Source organism: Talpa europaea (genome assembly GCF_964194135.1).
Source record: "Talpa europaea genome assembly, chromosome: 3".
NCBI classification, from domain to species: Eukaryota; Metazoa; Chordata; class Mammalia; order Eulipotyphla; family Talpidae; genus Talpa; species Talpa europaea.
Window position 1 is genome coordinate 70512554 of NC_140069.1, and position 17285 is coordinate 70529838.

Here is a 17285-nt window from a genome sequence, read left to right on the forward strand (position 1 = left end):
CAGGCAACCCATTGATCAGGGTTGCCTTGTAACAAAAGTATCAAAACAACTTACATGTGATTAAAGCTAAAATGGCCATCACATATGCAGGCAAAATTAAAGTAATACATAACACACAAGAAAGGAAATGATGAATATTTACAACAAAAAAGAAAATTACAGTCTGATAGTAGTATATACTGTTAATATGAATTTGAAGACCTGAAGGAAAATTCAGTATAAGCTCAGTCAGTTAAGTCCCAAGCAGCTAGAGATGCATCATGATGTACTTATAGCCCACAGAGTCTCTGAACATACAGGCCATAATTTGCCAGTACATATAGAACTGTCAATGTTGTGCAAATAAAGAAAAAAGGACTGCATTTTGACTGGAGAAGTTTCTAAGCACCAATTTACTGTCCAGAGTAAACACTTGTATAAGGGCCTGCTGGTGTAAAAAATACATGTCATATTCACAAGATGAGAAGTAGCAATTTTCACTTCCAGTCAAGGCATGGAACTTGCCCTCTGGCAATAAACAACTAGATAGGGAGTTTGGAAGGCTCAGGCACCTAGATTTTGAAGACAAATTATCAGAGAGGAGGGATCTATACAGAAAAAGATCTGAAGAAGCCTATTTTTTTGCATAGTAGAATCCTGGAGTCTTAAGACAAAATACTTATAGCTCATGCATAGGGTCAGGCAAAGAAAAATGCTGGGAAATTATAAGCCAAAAAATTCTAGCATTCACAGAGGACAGAATATCAGAATACTGCCTGGAGTAGAAAAATCATGCTAACCATTTGGGGTAACCAGCAGACCTTCCCTAGAAGGGCCTGCCTTAGTAATAATGCTAATGTAGCTTTAGATTGCCCTAATAAAGTTGACCCAGTAATTTAAATGCCTACCAAAATAAATATAATCACTTTTCTTTAGATTTATTTATTTATACAAGCACTGGGTACAGTCAGAAGCACGAGAGAGTGAGAGAATTCACCAGAACAAGAGCGGGGAACAGAACAGGCACACTGATGAAACACACTGCTGAGGGGAGCAGAGGGCACAGCAGGAGAGGACTGCATGCCATGTGGGACCCTTGCCGGGGGGCCGGGGATTGAACTGGCGCTGCAGAGGCTGCAGGCAGCACTTAACGGCTACACCACCAGGGGAGGCCCAAATGTAATCACTCTTTAATGGAAGATCTTAAAATCCACTCAATACCATGACATTCTAAATTTACAGTATCCTTCCAAAAATTACTAGACATCTGAAAATGCCTGAAATTATAAGCCACTACAAATGGGAAAACATTAAAAACAATACCAGAAATGACAGAGAAGACGGGAGTTCTAACAGATATTATAAGTGCTTGAAGATTTAAAACTATAAAACAAGAAAATCTTTATAAAAAGACATTTATAGAGGAACCAATAAACAATACAGACTTATCAAAAGTAACGAAAAATAGATGGTAACGTAATGACATCCTTAAGTGCTGAGAAAAAAAACTGTGGCTAGAATGCAGGGCAGGTTGGAGAAGGACCAACAAAGGAGGTAAAAGCCAGACAGAAAAGCATGGGATAAGGTAAAAATAATCTGAAAAAGAGACTAAACTTTGTTTTCATAAAATTCATATCATATGTTGAAGCCTTAACTCCCAATGTAATGCTCTTTGGAAGAGTAATTTTTAGGAGCTAATTAGCTTATGAGGGTAAAGCCCTAGTGAGGGGTTAGTGATATTATAAGAGACAGGAAAAAGATTGTCTCCACCCTGTGAAGAGGAGGTAGAAGATGACCCTCGACAAAGCAGGATAAAATGCTCTTACACTTTAATGGGAAGGAACTTTAATAAAAACTAGGAAACAACATAGGTAAGGCAAAGAGTCTAGTTTCTAAATGAAGCACCCAAAGTTACCCGTCCCCTCGTGGGTAAAACTCCATCCATATGGGATCGGCCCAGAGCAAGGCCCCAAAGCCTGCCACAAGTCTAAAGCATCTTCCAGTGGGGACCCACAGAAAAGAGTCAGAAACAACCAAACAAGCCTGGAAGGAAAAGAGCAAAATCAACATCAAGATAAAAGCTGCCATTGTCACCTCCCCATGGGTCTCACCCACATCTGTGTCACCCCGTCCACGACCAAAAGACAAGCGCAGCTTCTTCACGTGTCTCTAGGCTCCAGGTGCCTCCTCCAGGTCTCCTGGCTCCTTCCTGCTTCCTTCCTCAGTCTCTTCTTCTGCTTCTCCTCTTCCTGCTCAGCTCCACCCTCCCTTGGGTGGGGCAGGGAACCTCCCCCTTTCCTGGGGACCACCCTGTTACATGCCTATGGCTGCCCCTATTGTAAGCTGTCCCTGACAGGTTTAACCTCTTTCAGGCACTCATCCATGATGAGGTCTGCTCACTCCATTCCTATGAATTCTCCTCTGGGTTGTCTCTCAAAGAATTGGAAGGAATTAGGTCTCAAGAATTTAAGAAAAAGGACCTTAATCTGCTATTATAATTCAGCCTGGCCTCTTTACAAGCTAAAACACCAAGAGACATGGCCAATTAATGGAACCTTAAACTATACCACCTTTTAACAATTAGATTTGTTTTGCAGAAGATAAATGGATTGAGGTCCCTTATGTTTTGGCCTTCATCGCCTTGCAAGAGGACTCAAACTTCAGCAAAGCTTGTCGGATGTGTCTGGCTAAAATAGACTCCTTAATAACACAAGGAAACTCTTTAGCTGATCAGGCTGCCAAACAGGCAGCCAAAAGAGCCTTAATAATGGGACTTACCCCGGCACCTGAAAATGTTATAGAGTGGGCACCCCACTATCAGGAAGAACAAAAACAGGCTAGTGCCAAGGGATTCAGCTTATCCCCAGAAAATTGGTATGTTGGACCAAAGGGAAAGAAGAGTAAAAGACACTTGCATAGACACAGTGAGCAGGAAGAGCTGCCCCGAAAGGGACAGGTTTGCTAAGAGAGGCCTGCATGGTTGCCAGTGGGCGGCCTTGAGGAGAGCTACCTCCACTGAGGGAGGTCAGGGAAGAAAAGCCCCCAGCATGGTACAGGTCACGGAGGTGACTGCCCTGCAGAGAGAGAGTTGGTGAAAAGAAGCATCTGCATTATCACAGGTAGGCAGAGAGGAATGCTGCCCATGCCAGTGCAAAGACTGCACTGATACAGACTTCTCTTTGGGAGGTACTTACTCCTTAAGAGCCTTAGGTTTGTTGCTATGCAGAATCTGAAAGGGACCTGAGATTCTACAATAGGCTCAATCTCCATATCTTTACTTTTGGGTCTGTGCTCTAGACACTCCCTATAGCAGTCTGATACCTGCTAGGATCTTATGCTTTGTAATGGAAGCATTGGAGCCTAAGGATCTTGGTTTCTATAGCTAGGTCAATGGCTATGCTAATCAGTTCTACCTCCACCTCCAGCTCTTGGCAATGTGTGAGCCAGGTTTCTGTCTTATGGCACCTTCTTTCCAGTTTTTCTATTCTTGTCCTCCCCCAGGGCCAAAGACCTCAAGAAAGTTTTAAAAGAACAGATGGTGTCAGACTTAAAACTAATGTAGTATACACACATGAACAGATAATGGATCAATAAAGTAGAACAAAATTAACTGGAGGGTAGAGAAACTATCTACGAAGCATAATAATAAAGAAAATAAAAAGACTGGCAATATTTTTAGAAGAGTAAACTGGGCCTCCCCTGGTGGCGCAGCGGTTGAGCGCTGGGCTGCGAAGCTGTCCACAGCCTCTGCAGCTCTGGTTCAATCCTTGGCCTCCTGAGAGGGTCCCACATGGTGCGACAGACCTCTCCTGTTGCGTCCGCTGCTCCCCTCCGCAGTGTATTTCATCAGTCTGCCTTTCCTGTTCCCCACTCTGGCTCTGGTGAATTCTCTCACCCTCCCGTGCTTCTGACTGTACCCAGTGCTTGTATAAATAAATAAATAAATCTTTAAAATAAATAAATAAAATAGTAAACTGAGGAAAAGGAATTTTAGAATAAAAGAGACTAAAGTTAAGAGTAAAGAAGTACTGTAAGAGGAACTGAAATTCTAAGAGTTAGATAACTGATTAACGACAAAACACTGGGGCCGCCCTAGTGCCCAAGGGGTTAAAACACAGCTCTATGAAACTATCTGCAGCCACTGCTGTAGAAGTTCGATCCCCAGCCAAAGAGGTAACCCACAATAGCGAGGCAGACCTCTCCAGACTCGCCTGCTGCTCCCCTCAGCAGTGTATTTCAGTCAATCTGCCTGTTCTGCTCCCAGACACTGTCTCTGGTGAATCCTCTCACCCCACACACCTCTGGCCTTTACCCCAGTTCTTGTATGCATAAATAAATCTTTAAAAAATAAATAAAAATAGAAACAAAACACTCGTCCTAGAGAAGGAAGACCGAGAATTAAAAAACGTAAGTACAGGTTTTAACCTTAGAGTTCAGTAGTGGAATTTCTTCCTTTAGTTGAAAGCAGTACAGAGAGGGAATTATTAAGGACGCCTTTATCTTTTCCATAAAGGGGAGAAAAGGCTAGATAGCTAATGAAAGGTAGGAAGTGACATTAAAGGCTTTAGCTCCCAGGGCATGTTAAAAGAAGATGACAGATTAGGTAAAGAATTACCAAAGGATTTCAAGAGCAAGCTGTGGAAGTGCTGCAGAAATAGATTCTAGCCTTTTACCCAGGCAAGGGAAGAACAAGTGGTACTTCAGGAATGGTGAGGTCAGGAGAAGCTTTATTACTCATGCATGAGGTCCCAGACCTGGGTAGTCCCATAAGGTCTGAGTCCTGGACTACAGACAAAGTTTCTTTTATATATAACCACTTTACATCAATAACATTGGTTAGTTAGCATACAAATTCTTGACACAGGAAAAAGGGGAAGGATGCAGATCTTTGAGGATGGCTTGGGAGATCAATCAGCCTAGCAGGCTGCCAGACCTTGTTTAGACATGCTTATTAAGGAAGCAAACTTGTTATTTATTTTACATTTCCAGGTCTATGACTCTTTAACAGAGAAAGATTTCCTTTTCTTAGCAGTTCCCTTTCAGAAGGAATTCTTAACATTGTGATTAGTACATCAAACACTAGGTAAAATCCTCCCAAAAAAACATGCAGAAAGAGGGACTCACAGCATGTTTCAAACTGGCAAAACATGATGCAGTTGAAGCCCAAGAGGAAGAAGGAAATAATGTGAGGCACTGGTTAAGAGATTAGTTAAAATAACTACCAAAGAAGAGAAGGGAATAAAAGAGAAAGAATAAAAGACAGAAACTAGCCGAGCAATTCAAACTAAAAGGAATCCGAGTGAAAACTGAAGGGCAGGTTTGTGAGAATGGGAGAGAAATGAGGAGATTCTGGTCAGAGAATACTACTTTATTTTTTTCTTTAAAGATTTATTTATTTATGCATACAAAAACTGGGGTGCAGGCCAGAGGAGCGGGCAGTGAGAGGATTCACCAGAGACAGAGTAGAGAAGAGAACAGGCAGATTGACTGAAATACACTGCTGAGGGGAGCAGCAGGCTCGACAGGAGAGGTCTGCTGTGCCATGTGGGTTGCTCCCTGGCTGGCCAGAGATCAAATCATGCTACAGAGGCTGCAGACAGCTTCACAGTGCTGTGCTTAAACGATTGCACCACCTGGGAGGCCCTGAGAACAATATTTAGGGGCTCCTTTCTAGATTAATTTTCAAATCTACCTTGATCCTCTCCAAAATAAACTGGAAACTAAAATCTAGACAGACAGGGCATTGATATATAAGATTTCTGAACCACCTTTTTTTAATAATTAAGGAAAATTTTATTGAGGTATAGTTTGCATAAACTACATTTCTTAACCATTTCATCATTTTTTAATATTTCTATAAATAGCATTCAAAATACATTATGGAAAAATTTCTGTTCTTTTAATAGTTTGCATTTTATTATTGCTTTAGGAGGCAATTCTGTAAGTGAAATCACTGAATTAGAAGATATGAACACAATGTTTATGTAAATTATAGGTTAGAATGTATTTTTTTAAAGATTTATTTATTTATGCATACAAGAGCTGGGGTACACAGGCCAGAGGTCTGAGGGGGGGTGAGAGGATTCACCAGAGACAGAGTGGGGAACAGAACAGGCAAACTGACTGAAAATACACTACTGAGGGGAGCAGCAGGTGAGACAGGAGAGGTCTGCTGCATCATGTGGGTGGGTTGCTCCCTGGCCAGCTGGGGATTGAACTCATGCTGCAGAGGCTGCAGACTGCTTCAAAGTACAGTGCTTCACCTCTTGAGCCACCAGGGAGGCCAGAGGTTGTGTCTTAACCCCTTACACCACCAGGGAGGCCCTAGAATTTTTTTTTAAGCTTTTGTATATAGTCTAGTCAGACAATTTTCTAGAAAATTTATACCAACTAATATTTTCACCTATTGGGAATAAACTGGTCCAGGCACTATGGAAAGCTGTGTGGAGGTGCCTCAAAAAACACTGAAAATGAATCTACCGTATGATCCAGTGATTCTAATCCTAGGAATCTACCAAAAGGACATAAAAACACGAATGCAAAAGGAAACCTGGACCCTTCTGTTTATTGCAGCACTACTTATAATAACTAAGATATGGAAACCACCAAAATGCTTCAAAATAGATTCAAGGATCAAGAAGATGCAGTATATGTACATGGTGGAATACTTCTCAGTGATGAAAAACATAAATTCATGCCATTCACAGCAGCATGGATGAAGCTAGAATGTGTTATGCTAAGCAAAATAAGTCAGAAGGAAAAAGATAAATATTGGATGGTTTCCTTTATATGTGGAATACAGAGAAATCAAACAAAGGGTCAGGAAAAAGACAAAACTTACAAGATGACAAGAGACCTAATGCATACAGGAGGGAGGAGAGGGTTCAAAACAAGGAAGGGAAGAGCACAAGGTACTGTAGAGATGGATCATGTGTGCTATGCTGGTGGGAGAATTACTACATCTGAGGGTATAAATCAAATTAACAACAATATAAGAAAAGAAATTTAATTAATTAATTAAAAATTATTCCCATGTATAAGAAAGAGGGTACAAGCCAAGGAGTATTTCTTTCCTGTACAGTTTTAGAAGGAGAAATTGACAAGTTACTTATACATGCACATTATAAAAAGTGGAAAAATTGATACTGTTCATTGTATAGATCATTTACATATATGTATCTGTGGTATTTCTCTTTATATCCTTTGTCCACTTTTTTAAAACTGGGAGGTTAATATTTTGGGCACATTTGTAAGATCCAGTTACATGCTAAAAAAATTTTAAAACATTTTTGGTTAACAGATAATGAAACTATTTTTCCCTGAGTTTTGTCTTCATTTTGCATTTATTGATGCACTAAGGATTTTTTAAAATTTTTTTATTTTTATATTCCCCATACAATTGCACCCCCCTTATTTTGATCCCAATCCCTCCTTTCCCCGCCCCTGCCCCCCATAGTGTGTCTCTGGTTCATAGTTGTTTGTTGATTTTGATTTTTTCTTTCTTATAGTTATTCTTTTTCCTGGTCCCTTATTTAAGTTTTCTAGATTCCTGCTATGAGTGAGACCATCCGGTATTTTTCTTTTTCTTTCTGGCTTATTTCACTGAGCATGATCCCTTCTAGCTCCATCCATGTTGCTGCAAATTGCATGAGTTCATCTTTTTTGATTGCTAAGTAATATTCCATTGTGTATACGTACCACATCTTCTTGATCCAGTCATCAATTTTTGGGCATTTGGGTTGTTTCCAAAGTTTAGCTATTGTAAATAGTGATGCACTAAGGATTTTAATACAAGTCTATCGATCAACCTACCTAGTAAACCTATCAATTTTTTTCTTTCAGCAGCAGAAGCAGACAGGATTTCTTAAGGAAAAAAACTCATTTATCTTTCCACAGTTGTTTTCTACAGTGTCTACTTAGTAACTCAAATTTAAACATGGTATGAATCAAAACAATTGTTTCTGAATAAAAAGATTATTATATCAGAATATATTAATATGTAAAGAGTTTTAAATGTCTTTTATTTTAGTGCTATCTTGGTATCACTTATCCTCTAAAGAAAGCCTCTTATAAGCAAGAGTACTTTATACACTATAATCAAAGTAAGTTCATTGAAGAATGAGAATGAAAAATATAACGTACATGCATCCTTGCAAATCTGAAACATGTACAATAAGAGAAACACATGAAAAAGATCTGGAACATTTTCTACTACATCATCACAGATGAGTGGCATCCCATAAAGGCTGTAAGTGTAAACTACCAAATAAACTCAATCTAAGGAAGACAATACTTACTATTCCAGAACTAGGATGATTTCTGATGGAGTTTCATAGACTTCATGTAAATTAATGACCCAAGGATTGTCCTCTGCTAGTTCAAGTACAGCAATCTCATGAATTATTTCCATCCGGCAATCTTGGCCTTTTCTTCTTTTTCTCATGAACTTTGCTGCAAATTCTTTTCCAGAATCTTTCTTTATACATTTCCTCACTACTGCAAATTTTCCCCTAAAGTTGACAAAAACATTTAATGTTAAAGTTGGCAACTTTCCAGAGGTGGTGAATTTTAATAAAATTTCCACAAAAAATTTCAGTGAATATTCAAAAATAGGTCATATTCAAGCACAAAAGTAGCACTATCACTTAGGAATTTATATAGAATAAACCTAGAATCAAATCAAATAAAATTTATATCTGCAAAATTCATTATAATAAGCAATTAAAATGAATATATTGCAGCTATACATAAAAATAACTTATTTTGTGGGACAATTATACATAAAAATGATTTAAAGCTTTAAAAGGTCTTGACTTTTTAAAGATTTATTTATTTATACAAGCACTGGGTACAGTCAGAAGTGCGGGAGGGTAAGAGAATTCCCCAGAGCCAGAGCGGGGAACAGAACAGGCAGAGTGACGAAATACACTGCTGAGGGGAGTAGCGGGCGGCAGAAGTCTGCGCACCATGAGGGACCCTCGCCGGCGGCCAGAGATTGAACTGGCGCTGCAGAGCCTGCGGGCAGCTTCGCAGCCCAGTGCTCAACCGCTGTGCCACCAGGGAAGGCCCAAAAGGTCATGACTTTTTAGACGAAGTTTATTACCAGATATGCTAAAATGAATTTCATTGTCACTAACTTTAAAACACTATTATTACCTTTCAAAATTATAAAAGGAATCTCATTTATATATCATTTCAGCTATAGCATCAGCTGAAAATATCGTTTTCCTAAAGAGATATATACAAGCATTAGTTTTATACTCTATACTACCATTTGTTATTAAAGTTATAAGCAAAAGTCACACAGGGGAATCAGTTTAGCATATTAAGGGTAAAAGCTCTGGAATTAGATAGGGGTTTGAATCCCACAAACGGCACTGCTGCTCAATTGACACATAACCTCGGACAATTTACTGAACATCTTTAAGTTTCATTTCCCTTTTCTGTATAAGAGGACATAATCTATTTCACATGACTGTTGTGAGAATCAAAGAATCACTTGATTACAATCAAGTGCTTAGTATGATACATGCCACATGTTGAGTGCTACTGTTAATCAAACAAATCGTTAAGTTGTGATAGTTATCAACCATACGTTGAATCATCCATTCAACCCTACACTGAAAAGCAACTTAGAAATCAGTTTTTTTAGCAAATGCCAATGCTAAGCTGTAGGGTAAGGAAAAAGTATCAGGCTTTTCTGCCCTCCCAACATCAGGATAGATGAGGGAACCCTGTGGTCCTGAATGCATGCCTGATGGCGGGCACCTGAAGTGGGTACACCTGGGCTGAGAGACTGAGTTTATAAGGGCAGCGTCGCGGGGATGCCAGCAGAAGCCAAGAACAAACGGAAGCCGAGGAAGAAGAAGAGAAGCACAGAAAACACCAGAAAGAGCCCAGAGTGAGTGAGAATTTTCTGGGGGCTGGGAGGATTGCCAGCCTCCCGGCCCTCCAGCACCCTGCCTGCCAAATGCCTGGGAAATCTAAATAAAAGACCTGCAAAAGCTGGATCAGAAAACCTGCACTGTGTCCATTCCTGCCTCTACATAAGCCTTCTTTCAAATTGTGAGGGAGTCTCTTCCACTCCTGGGCACACACTGTTAATGAGGTTTTTATTACAAATCTAAACCAGACTTCAGGTGTAGAGATAGAGTTTGGGATTACATTAAGTACAGAAGGACTTTTCCAAATGTCAGTAACAGGAGCTAAACCCGCTAACATAATCTTTGAACCTCCACACACTTTTCCAATTTTCAATGATCCCTCACACCCATAAGGGTGTAGAAGATCTCTCCATGGGCTCCCTTGGTGGCGCAGGAGGTTAAGCGCAGTGCTGTGAAGCTGTCTGCAGCTTCTGCAGCGCCAGTTTGATCCCTGCCGGCCTGCGAGGGTCCCACATAGCGCAGCAAACCTCTCCTGTCTGTTCCGCTGCTCCCCTGGGCAGTGTATTTTGTCAGTCACCTCCTTCAGGTGAGGTTAAACAAATAAATCCCATTATTGCTGTTCTCTGAGCCTGAGTACTCCTGCAATTATGCGCATGGGTGAAGAACTCACACAGTGACTGGTAAACTATTTGGGCACTATCCTTGGCCAGTTTTAGTGCCCCTTATTGCCCAGTATCATTTTCACTATATGACTGATCAAAACTGCTGATAAAATGTGTCAACCAAATCTGAAGCAACCACTCCAAGTATAATGTGGTTAAAGCATTACAGAATTATTGGTTGGCTCAACTTGGCACAGGACTAATGTTTAAAATGCACTAATATTGTTTTTTTTGTAACTTGATGGTTTTCATTTTTCATACGGTACTATAAACTACCTAGATCTTTATCTTCACGAATTTTTGCCAAGCCAGTATAGTCATACTGTATTTTCAAAAAAATAAAAATTAAAATTAAGTGAAAGACTTTAATTACTAAATTCTAATTTCTAAGGTTTAGTCCAGCATTCTAGACTGCTGACATAATTTTGAGTATTAATTCTTCTTTTCTAGATACTTACCACAAATATGATTATCATACTGTCCGTATTTTTATTACCATTAGTAATAAAAACATTAAATGACAAATCTATAGGCATATCCTATTGCTATTCAATGAGGTAATAACCTATCAATATTTAACATATCCTTATTCAGATCAAAGGTCATTTTGCTCACAGAAATGTGAAAGGCTGTAGAAGACAGATACTGCAGATACTAAATACTAAACATAGCTATGACAGACAAATCCTCTTATTTACTCCACAAAATCATCTCTATCAAGTTCTAAAAGATTATTAACGCTCTTTGGATTCTTTTCAGCAAGAAAAATATCATTAATAATTTGATTATCTTATATCGACCTGCCAAAGAATGCTTATTATCCACAAAACAGAACTTTTACTTCCTGATATTTCTAAACAATTCCTATGCACTGTTGCCACAGATAGGGGCCTATTTTGAGACTGAGTAGGTTTTCTTATGTTTGCTTTTTAGTCACAGATAAAACAACATTTACTGAGTTACACAATTGAGTTACACAATTGAGCCTCCCTGGTGGCACAAGGGGTTAAGACACAACCTGTGAAGCTATCAGCAGCCACTGCAGCACCAGTTCACTCCTCAGCCAGGGAGAAGACCCACTTGGCGCAGCAGACCTCTCCTGACTGGTGCACTGCTCCCTTCAGCAGTGTATTTCAGTCAGTCTGCCTGTTCTGTTCCCCACTCTGTCTCTGGTGAATCCTCTCATCCTCCACACCTCTGGCCTGTACCCCAGCTCTTGTATGCGTAAGTAAATAAATCTTTAAAAACAAAAAAATAAATAATAAATGCATTAAACTTCTCCACACTGAGAAAGGGAACCCAAAAACCAAGCACATTAATTTTATTTCTGTTTTAGGCTTTTACATCAACTAGTCATCTAACTGCATTGTTCTGCTGCTCAGGAATTACTTGTGGAGAAATTTCTATCATAAAAGATAGGAAGTCATTGGGCCTCCCCGGTGGCGCAGCGGTGGAGCGCCGGGTTGCGAGCCTCTGCAGCGCCGGTTTGATCCCCGGCTGCTCCCCGGCCACCAGAGGAGGGTCCCACATGGTGCGCAGACCTCTCCTGCAGCCCGCTGCTCCCCTCAGCAGTGTACCTCGGTCCTTCTGCCTGCTCTGCTCCCCGCTCTGGCTCTGGTGAATTCTTTCACCCTCCCGCGCTTCTGACTGTACCCAGTGCTTGTATAAATCAACCAATCAATCAATAAATCTTAAAAAAAAGGAAGTTATCACAACCTTCAAATAAATAAAAACCTAATAAGGAAGCTAACTTTATAATAGAGGTTAAAAACGAAAGTTAAAAGGTACCTGCCTGAAGAAACGCAGTATATCACAACACCAGGTAGGGTGCAAATCAGTTTTTTCAGATTAAATCACTTGTTTTCTAGTATCAGTTTTCCTTTTGTGTAATGAAGACAACTCAACCAAATAATGGAGAGTTTCAGTTTTCTTTCTTCCATAAATCTAAGTTACTTCAGAATGGTTGGAATTTTGACAAATCAGAATCTTAGCTGTGTCAGCAGCTGTCAATGTCTTCTTTTGTCATAAAGTGACACAGACCTAGTTGATTAGATACTTTTCCTTTTCTTAACACTTGCAATAAGACATTTTTAAGATAGGGTCCCCTCTCCCACCAAATCCCAACGATTTCTAAAAATTACTTTATGTTTGTAAAACGGTGCATTTTTAACATTATTTGGCTCTTTCCAAGACCCCAAATGAAAGCTATCATAGTGTCAGGTCCTTTCCCCATTACTTAGAACATGGAGCTAATTTTGTAACCACAACAAACGTTTGCAGTAACAGCTAACATTTACTGCAATTTATGTGTCAGGTCCAGGGCATGCGATTTACAGGCCTGACATCTTCACAACTGCCACATGAAATATGCACTGTCATCAAACTGGTTATGCATGAAAAACCTAAGGTTGGGGAGTCTAAGTCCCCACCCAAAGGCACACATAGCAAGCAGGGCAGGGATATGAGCACAGGTCTGACTCCAAAGCCAGCTCTTTGGACGACTTCTCCTAACTGTTCTCAAGGAAAAGGGGAATCAGTACCCCAGCCCTACAGAAATCAGCGTATCAAGGCACCTCAATGCACAAAATGTAAAGTACCCAAAGCGCAACTATCACAGAGACCAAATTTAAATTCTCCCTGCCACCACACAGAAGACAAGGGGCCGCTCTGGGCAGACAGGGCAGGGGGAGGAGAGGGAGGGAGCGGGAGAACCAGAGACAGAGACAAGGCCGAGGGCGTGTGAATGAAACCAACCTGAACTTGAGGCTCAGGGACCTAAATCACTTGGAACTAACATAGCACGAAAACTGAAAATTCAGTCAGCAGAGTCGGCCGGCGTTCCCCCGGCGCTGGCACAAAGGAAGCCGTCGTGCCGAACGTTCTCTCTCATTCCGGTCGCGTGAAGAGACCAGACACCCGACGCGCGCACACAACGCCGACGCTCGGTCTCCGGTTTTATTTCAGACTCGCTTCCCACCGAGAACGCGCAGGACGCGCTCCACGCGCCGGCCTCGCGCAGCCGCCGGGCAAACGCCGCGGCCGCCGGAGTCACGGGCCGCCGGTCTCTCGGGGAGGCGCTTCCGCTGCCGGGAGGGCCGCCGCGGAGCGCGCGCCGCGCCCGGTCACCCGCCCCGGGAGACTTTCTCCCCCGCACCCCAGAGGCGAGCCGCACTCTGGCGGGCGCCGCGCTGAGGCGGCGTCGTGGCCGGGCGACTCGGCCCGCAGTGCCTCCCGCTGCCGGGCCTGCGTCGGTGCCCCGGCGCCGGGGGCTCCGCCCGCCGCCCCCCCGCGCCGGCTCCCGCCCGCCGCCCGCCGCCCCGCCCGCCTCACCTGCCCAGCTCCCGGCCGGGGCTCAGGCTGTAGCCGTCCCGGAAGGGCTCGGTGCGCACCGCGGCGCGGATCGCGGTCAGGAGTCCGCGGGCCTGCGGCGAGGGCGGCCCGCGCGACGCGCCCGGACCCCTGCGGGTCGGTCCCGAGCCCGCGACGACCGTCTGCAGGAAGTCGCCGCCGCCCGGCGTCTCCTGCGGGATCATGGCGCTCGGGCGCGCCTCCTCTCCGGCGCCGGTCTCGCCGCGGGCTGCCGGTGGTAACCGTCCCGCCTCCGGCTGCCTCGGGCCGCTCGGCGGAGCTTCCTGCCACCGGCTGGGCCCCCGGCCGCGCGGCCGGCTCGGGGACGCCCCGCCCCGCGTCGGGCACCGCCCTCCGCGACCCAGCCCCTCTCTGAGCTCCCGGGGCGCTGAGCGCGCGCCCTCTGCAGCCGAGCGGGAGAAGGTGCAGCTTGGGGGAGCTCCTGGCGGCCCCACTTAGGTCTGCGTGCAGAACAGACTTGGGTGCACCTGTTGAGCATCTGAGATGAGCATCTGAGACTTACAAAACCTGTCTATTAATGAAACCCTCGGTTAATGAAAGGTATGTGAGCTACAGGACCCACTTACCCTTGCGTGGGAGGCAAGTGGTATTGGGAGTCCGATCCTGGCTACTATACAGCATGCTAGGAGGGGGGATTTCCCAGGGCTGCTGGTTCTTTCCTGCAGTGGGAGCAGAGTCCTTTCTATACCTGAGAGGCTGCAGTTGGATAAATGTAATAAAGTCATCAGGGCCTCACTGGTGGCACAAGGGTTTAAGACGCAACCTATGAAGCTGTCCGCGGCCACTGCAGCACGAGTTCGATCCCCAGCCAGGGAGCACATGGCGCAGCAGACCTCTCCTGACTCGCCCGCTACTCCCCTCAGCAGTGTATTTCAGTGGGTCCGCCTGTTATGCTCCCCACTCTGTGTCTGGTGAATCCTCTCACCCCCGGCACCGCTGGCCTGTACCCCAGTTCTTGCATGCATAAATAAATAAATCATTTAAAAAATTTTAAAAATTAAAAAAATAATAAAGTCTTCACAACAGCCCTGCAGTCTTCTCTGCACTTAACTTTCAGAGTACGCTCCTCCGGTCTTATGACTTTAATTACATCCACGACTATAACATTTATATCTCTATCCAACTTCCAACCTTTTCCTAAACTTCAGACTCACATATTCATGTGTACACTTGTTATGTCCAGGTAGATGTCAAATTAGCATCTCAGTCTTGATATATATAAAAGTAAGTCTCCGATCATTTTCACAAATGCAGTAAGTAGAACTATCCTTCCAGTGTTCAGGCCAAAACACTTGGGGCTAACACTGGTTCCTCTCTTAGCTTTCCCTTCAAAGCATATCCAGAATCTGATCACGTCTTTCCCTTTCCACATTATCACAATGGGTTAAATCATCACAATGGATTAAATCATCATTTTCTGTTGTCTGAATTATTGTTACAGCTTGCTAGTTAGTCTTCCTGCTTTTGTCTTTCTCCCTCTCCAATATCGATCGAATAGCTTATTTTCAAAACATTCAGAGCAATCTTTTTAAAAATCTGAATCAGATTATGTCATTGCTTTCCTCAAAGTGTTCCAATAAAGATTTGCTCCTCACAATGGATGAGTAGTTCATCTGTGATAAAACTCTGAGAAAAAGTTAGCAAAATTATTAAGACAGAAGTCCTCTGCTTGAAACAACAGAGTTTCAAAAATGTCAAGGACTTGGATGATTAAGATTCTGGAAGAATGAGAACCCTCATTTTGCATTTGATGATTTTAAAGCAATGACTGAAGAAAGTAAGAGAAAGTAAGCAGAGCTTCAGCCAATTTTAGGACTATAAAGACAAAAATTTGGGGTTTAGGACCTACTAGCTCTACTAGGAAGAGCTAATAGACATTTAAACTTTCAGTTGGCACCCTGAAGGGTTACATTATTGGAGCATCTGTAAAAGGGAAATTGACCAGTCCTCACAAAGACTAAAAATCAGCATCAAAATGCAAGAGTAGGGACCTTCCTGGTGGCGTAGCGGTTGAGTGCAGCACTGTGAAACTGTCCACAGCCTCTGCAGCGCAGGTTCGAAGCTATCCCCAGCCTCTGCAGCGTGGGTTCGATTCCCGGCCAGCCAGAGACATTCTCACATGGCACAGCAGACCTCTCCTGTCGTGCCGGCTGCTCCCCTCAGCAGTGTATTTCGGTTCTTCTACCTGTTCTGCTCCCCGCTCTGTTCTGGTGAATCTTCTCACCCTCCCGCCCTCTGGTGTGTACCCCAGCTTTTGTATAAAAATAAATAAATCTTTTTTAAAAATGCCATAGTAAATCCTCTCTCAAGGAAAACAACATTATCCAGAGCCACATGTTTTTTTTTATGCAACACTTCATCACAATTTAAAAAGGAACACTCAAAAATAATTATCTTAAAAACTAAGATAAAAAAGACAGAAATAATAAGAAGCAAATTAGTACATGGAAAGCCCAGATATTGAAGTTTAAAGACAGATTTTTAAGATAATTATTTTTAATATCTTTGAGAAATTAAATATCAAAATAGTGATTTGAGCAGAGAACTAAGAATTCCAAAAAATGAAATGAAAATTTTTCAATTAGTGGAAAATATACCAACTAAACAATGGCATACTGCATGGCCTAATACCCACAATTTAAGAAAGAATTGGTGATTTTTTAAAATATTTTATTTTATATAATACTTTAATCATTTTTCATTTTTGCACAATGTATGCATTTTCATTTTGGTTATGTTCCCCATACAATTGCACCCCCCTTATTTTGATCCTAATCCTTCCTCACCCCGTCCTCCTCCCACATTGTGTCTCTGGTTTATAGTTGCTTATTGATTTTGATTTTTACATTGTATTAGTCTTTTTCCTGATCTGGTCCCTTATTTAGGTTTTCTAAATTCCTGCTATGAGTGAGACCATCTGGTATTTTTCTTTTTCTTTCTGACTTATTTCGCTGAGCATGATCCCTTCTAGCTCTATCCATGTTGCTGCAAACTGCATGTGTTTATCTTTTTTGATTGCTGAGTAATATTCCATTGTGTATATATACCACATCTTTCTTTTTTATTTTATTTTTATATTGCCCATACAATTGCAACCCCCTTATTTTGACCCCAATCCCCCCCTTTACTGCCCCCCCATAGTGTGTCTCTGGTACATAGTTGTTTGTTGATTTTGATTTTTTCTTTCTTATACTTATTCTTTTTCCTGGTCCTTATTTCGGTTTTCTAGATTCCTGCTATGAGTGAGACCATCTGGTATTTTTCTTTTTTTTTCCTGGCTTATTTCACTGAACATGATCCCTTCTAGCTCCATCCATGTTGCTGCAAATTGCATGTGTTTATCTTTTTTGAATGCTGAGTAATATTCCTTGTGCATATGTACCACATCTTG

At 42.3% G+C, this 17285-nt stretch overlaps 1 protein-coding gene across 1 annotated transcript in view; it reads right to left on the reverse strand.

Annotated features, from left to right (window-relative positions):
• The window catches only part of STK17A (serine/threonine kinase 17a), a gene marked incomplete at both ends in the record, with an annotated part of 38938 nt that extends 24880 nt beyond the window's left edge, over positions 1-14058 (reverse strand). The window contains 2 exons of the mRNA XM_084230572.1: positions 8277-8489; positions 13856-14058. Of these exons, the coding sequence (XP_084086698.1) occupies positions 8277-8489; positions 13856-14058 (416 nt within the window). The remainder of the gene's footprint in view (positions 1-8276; positions 8490-13855) is intronic.
• Between the last annotated feature and the right edge of the window lie 3227 nt (positions 14059-17285).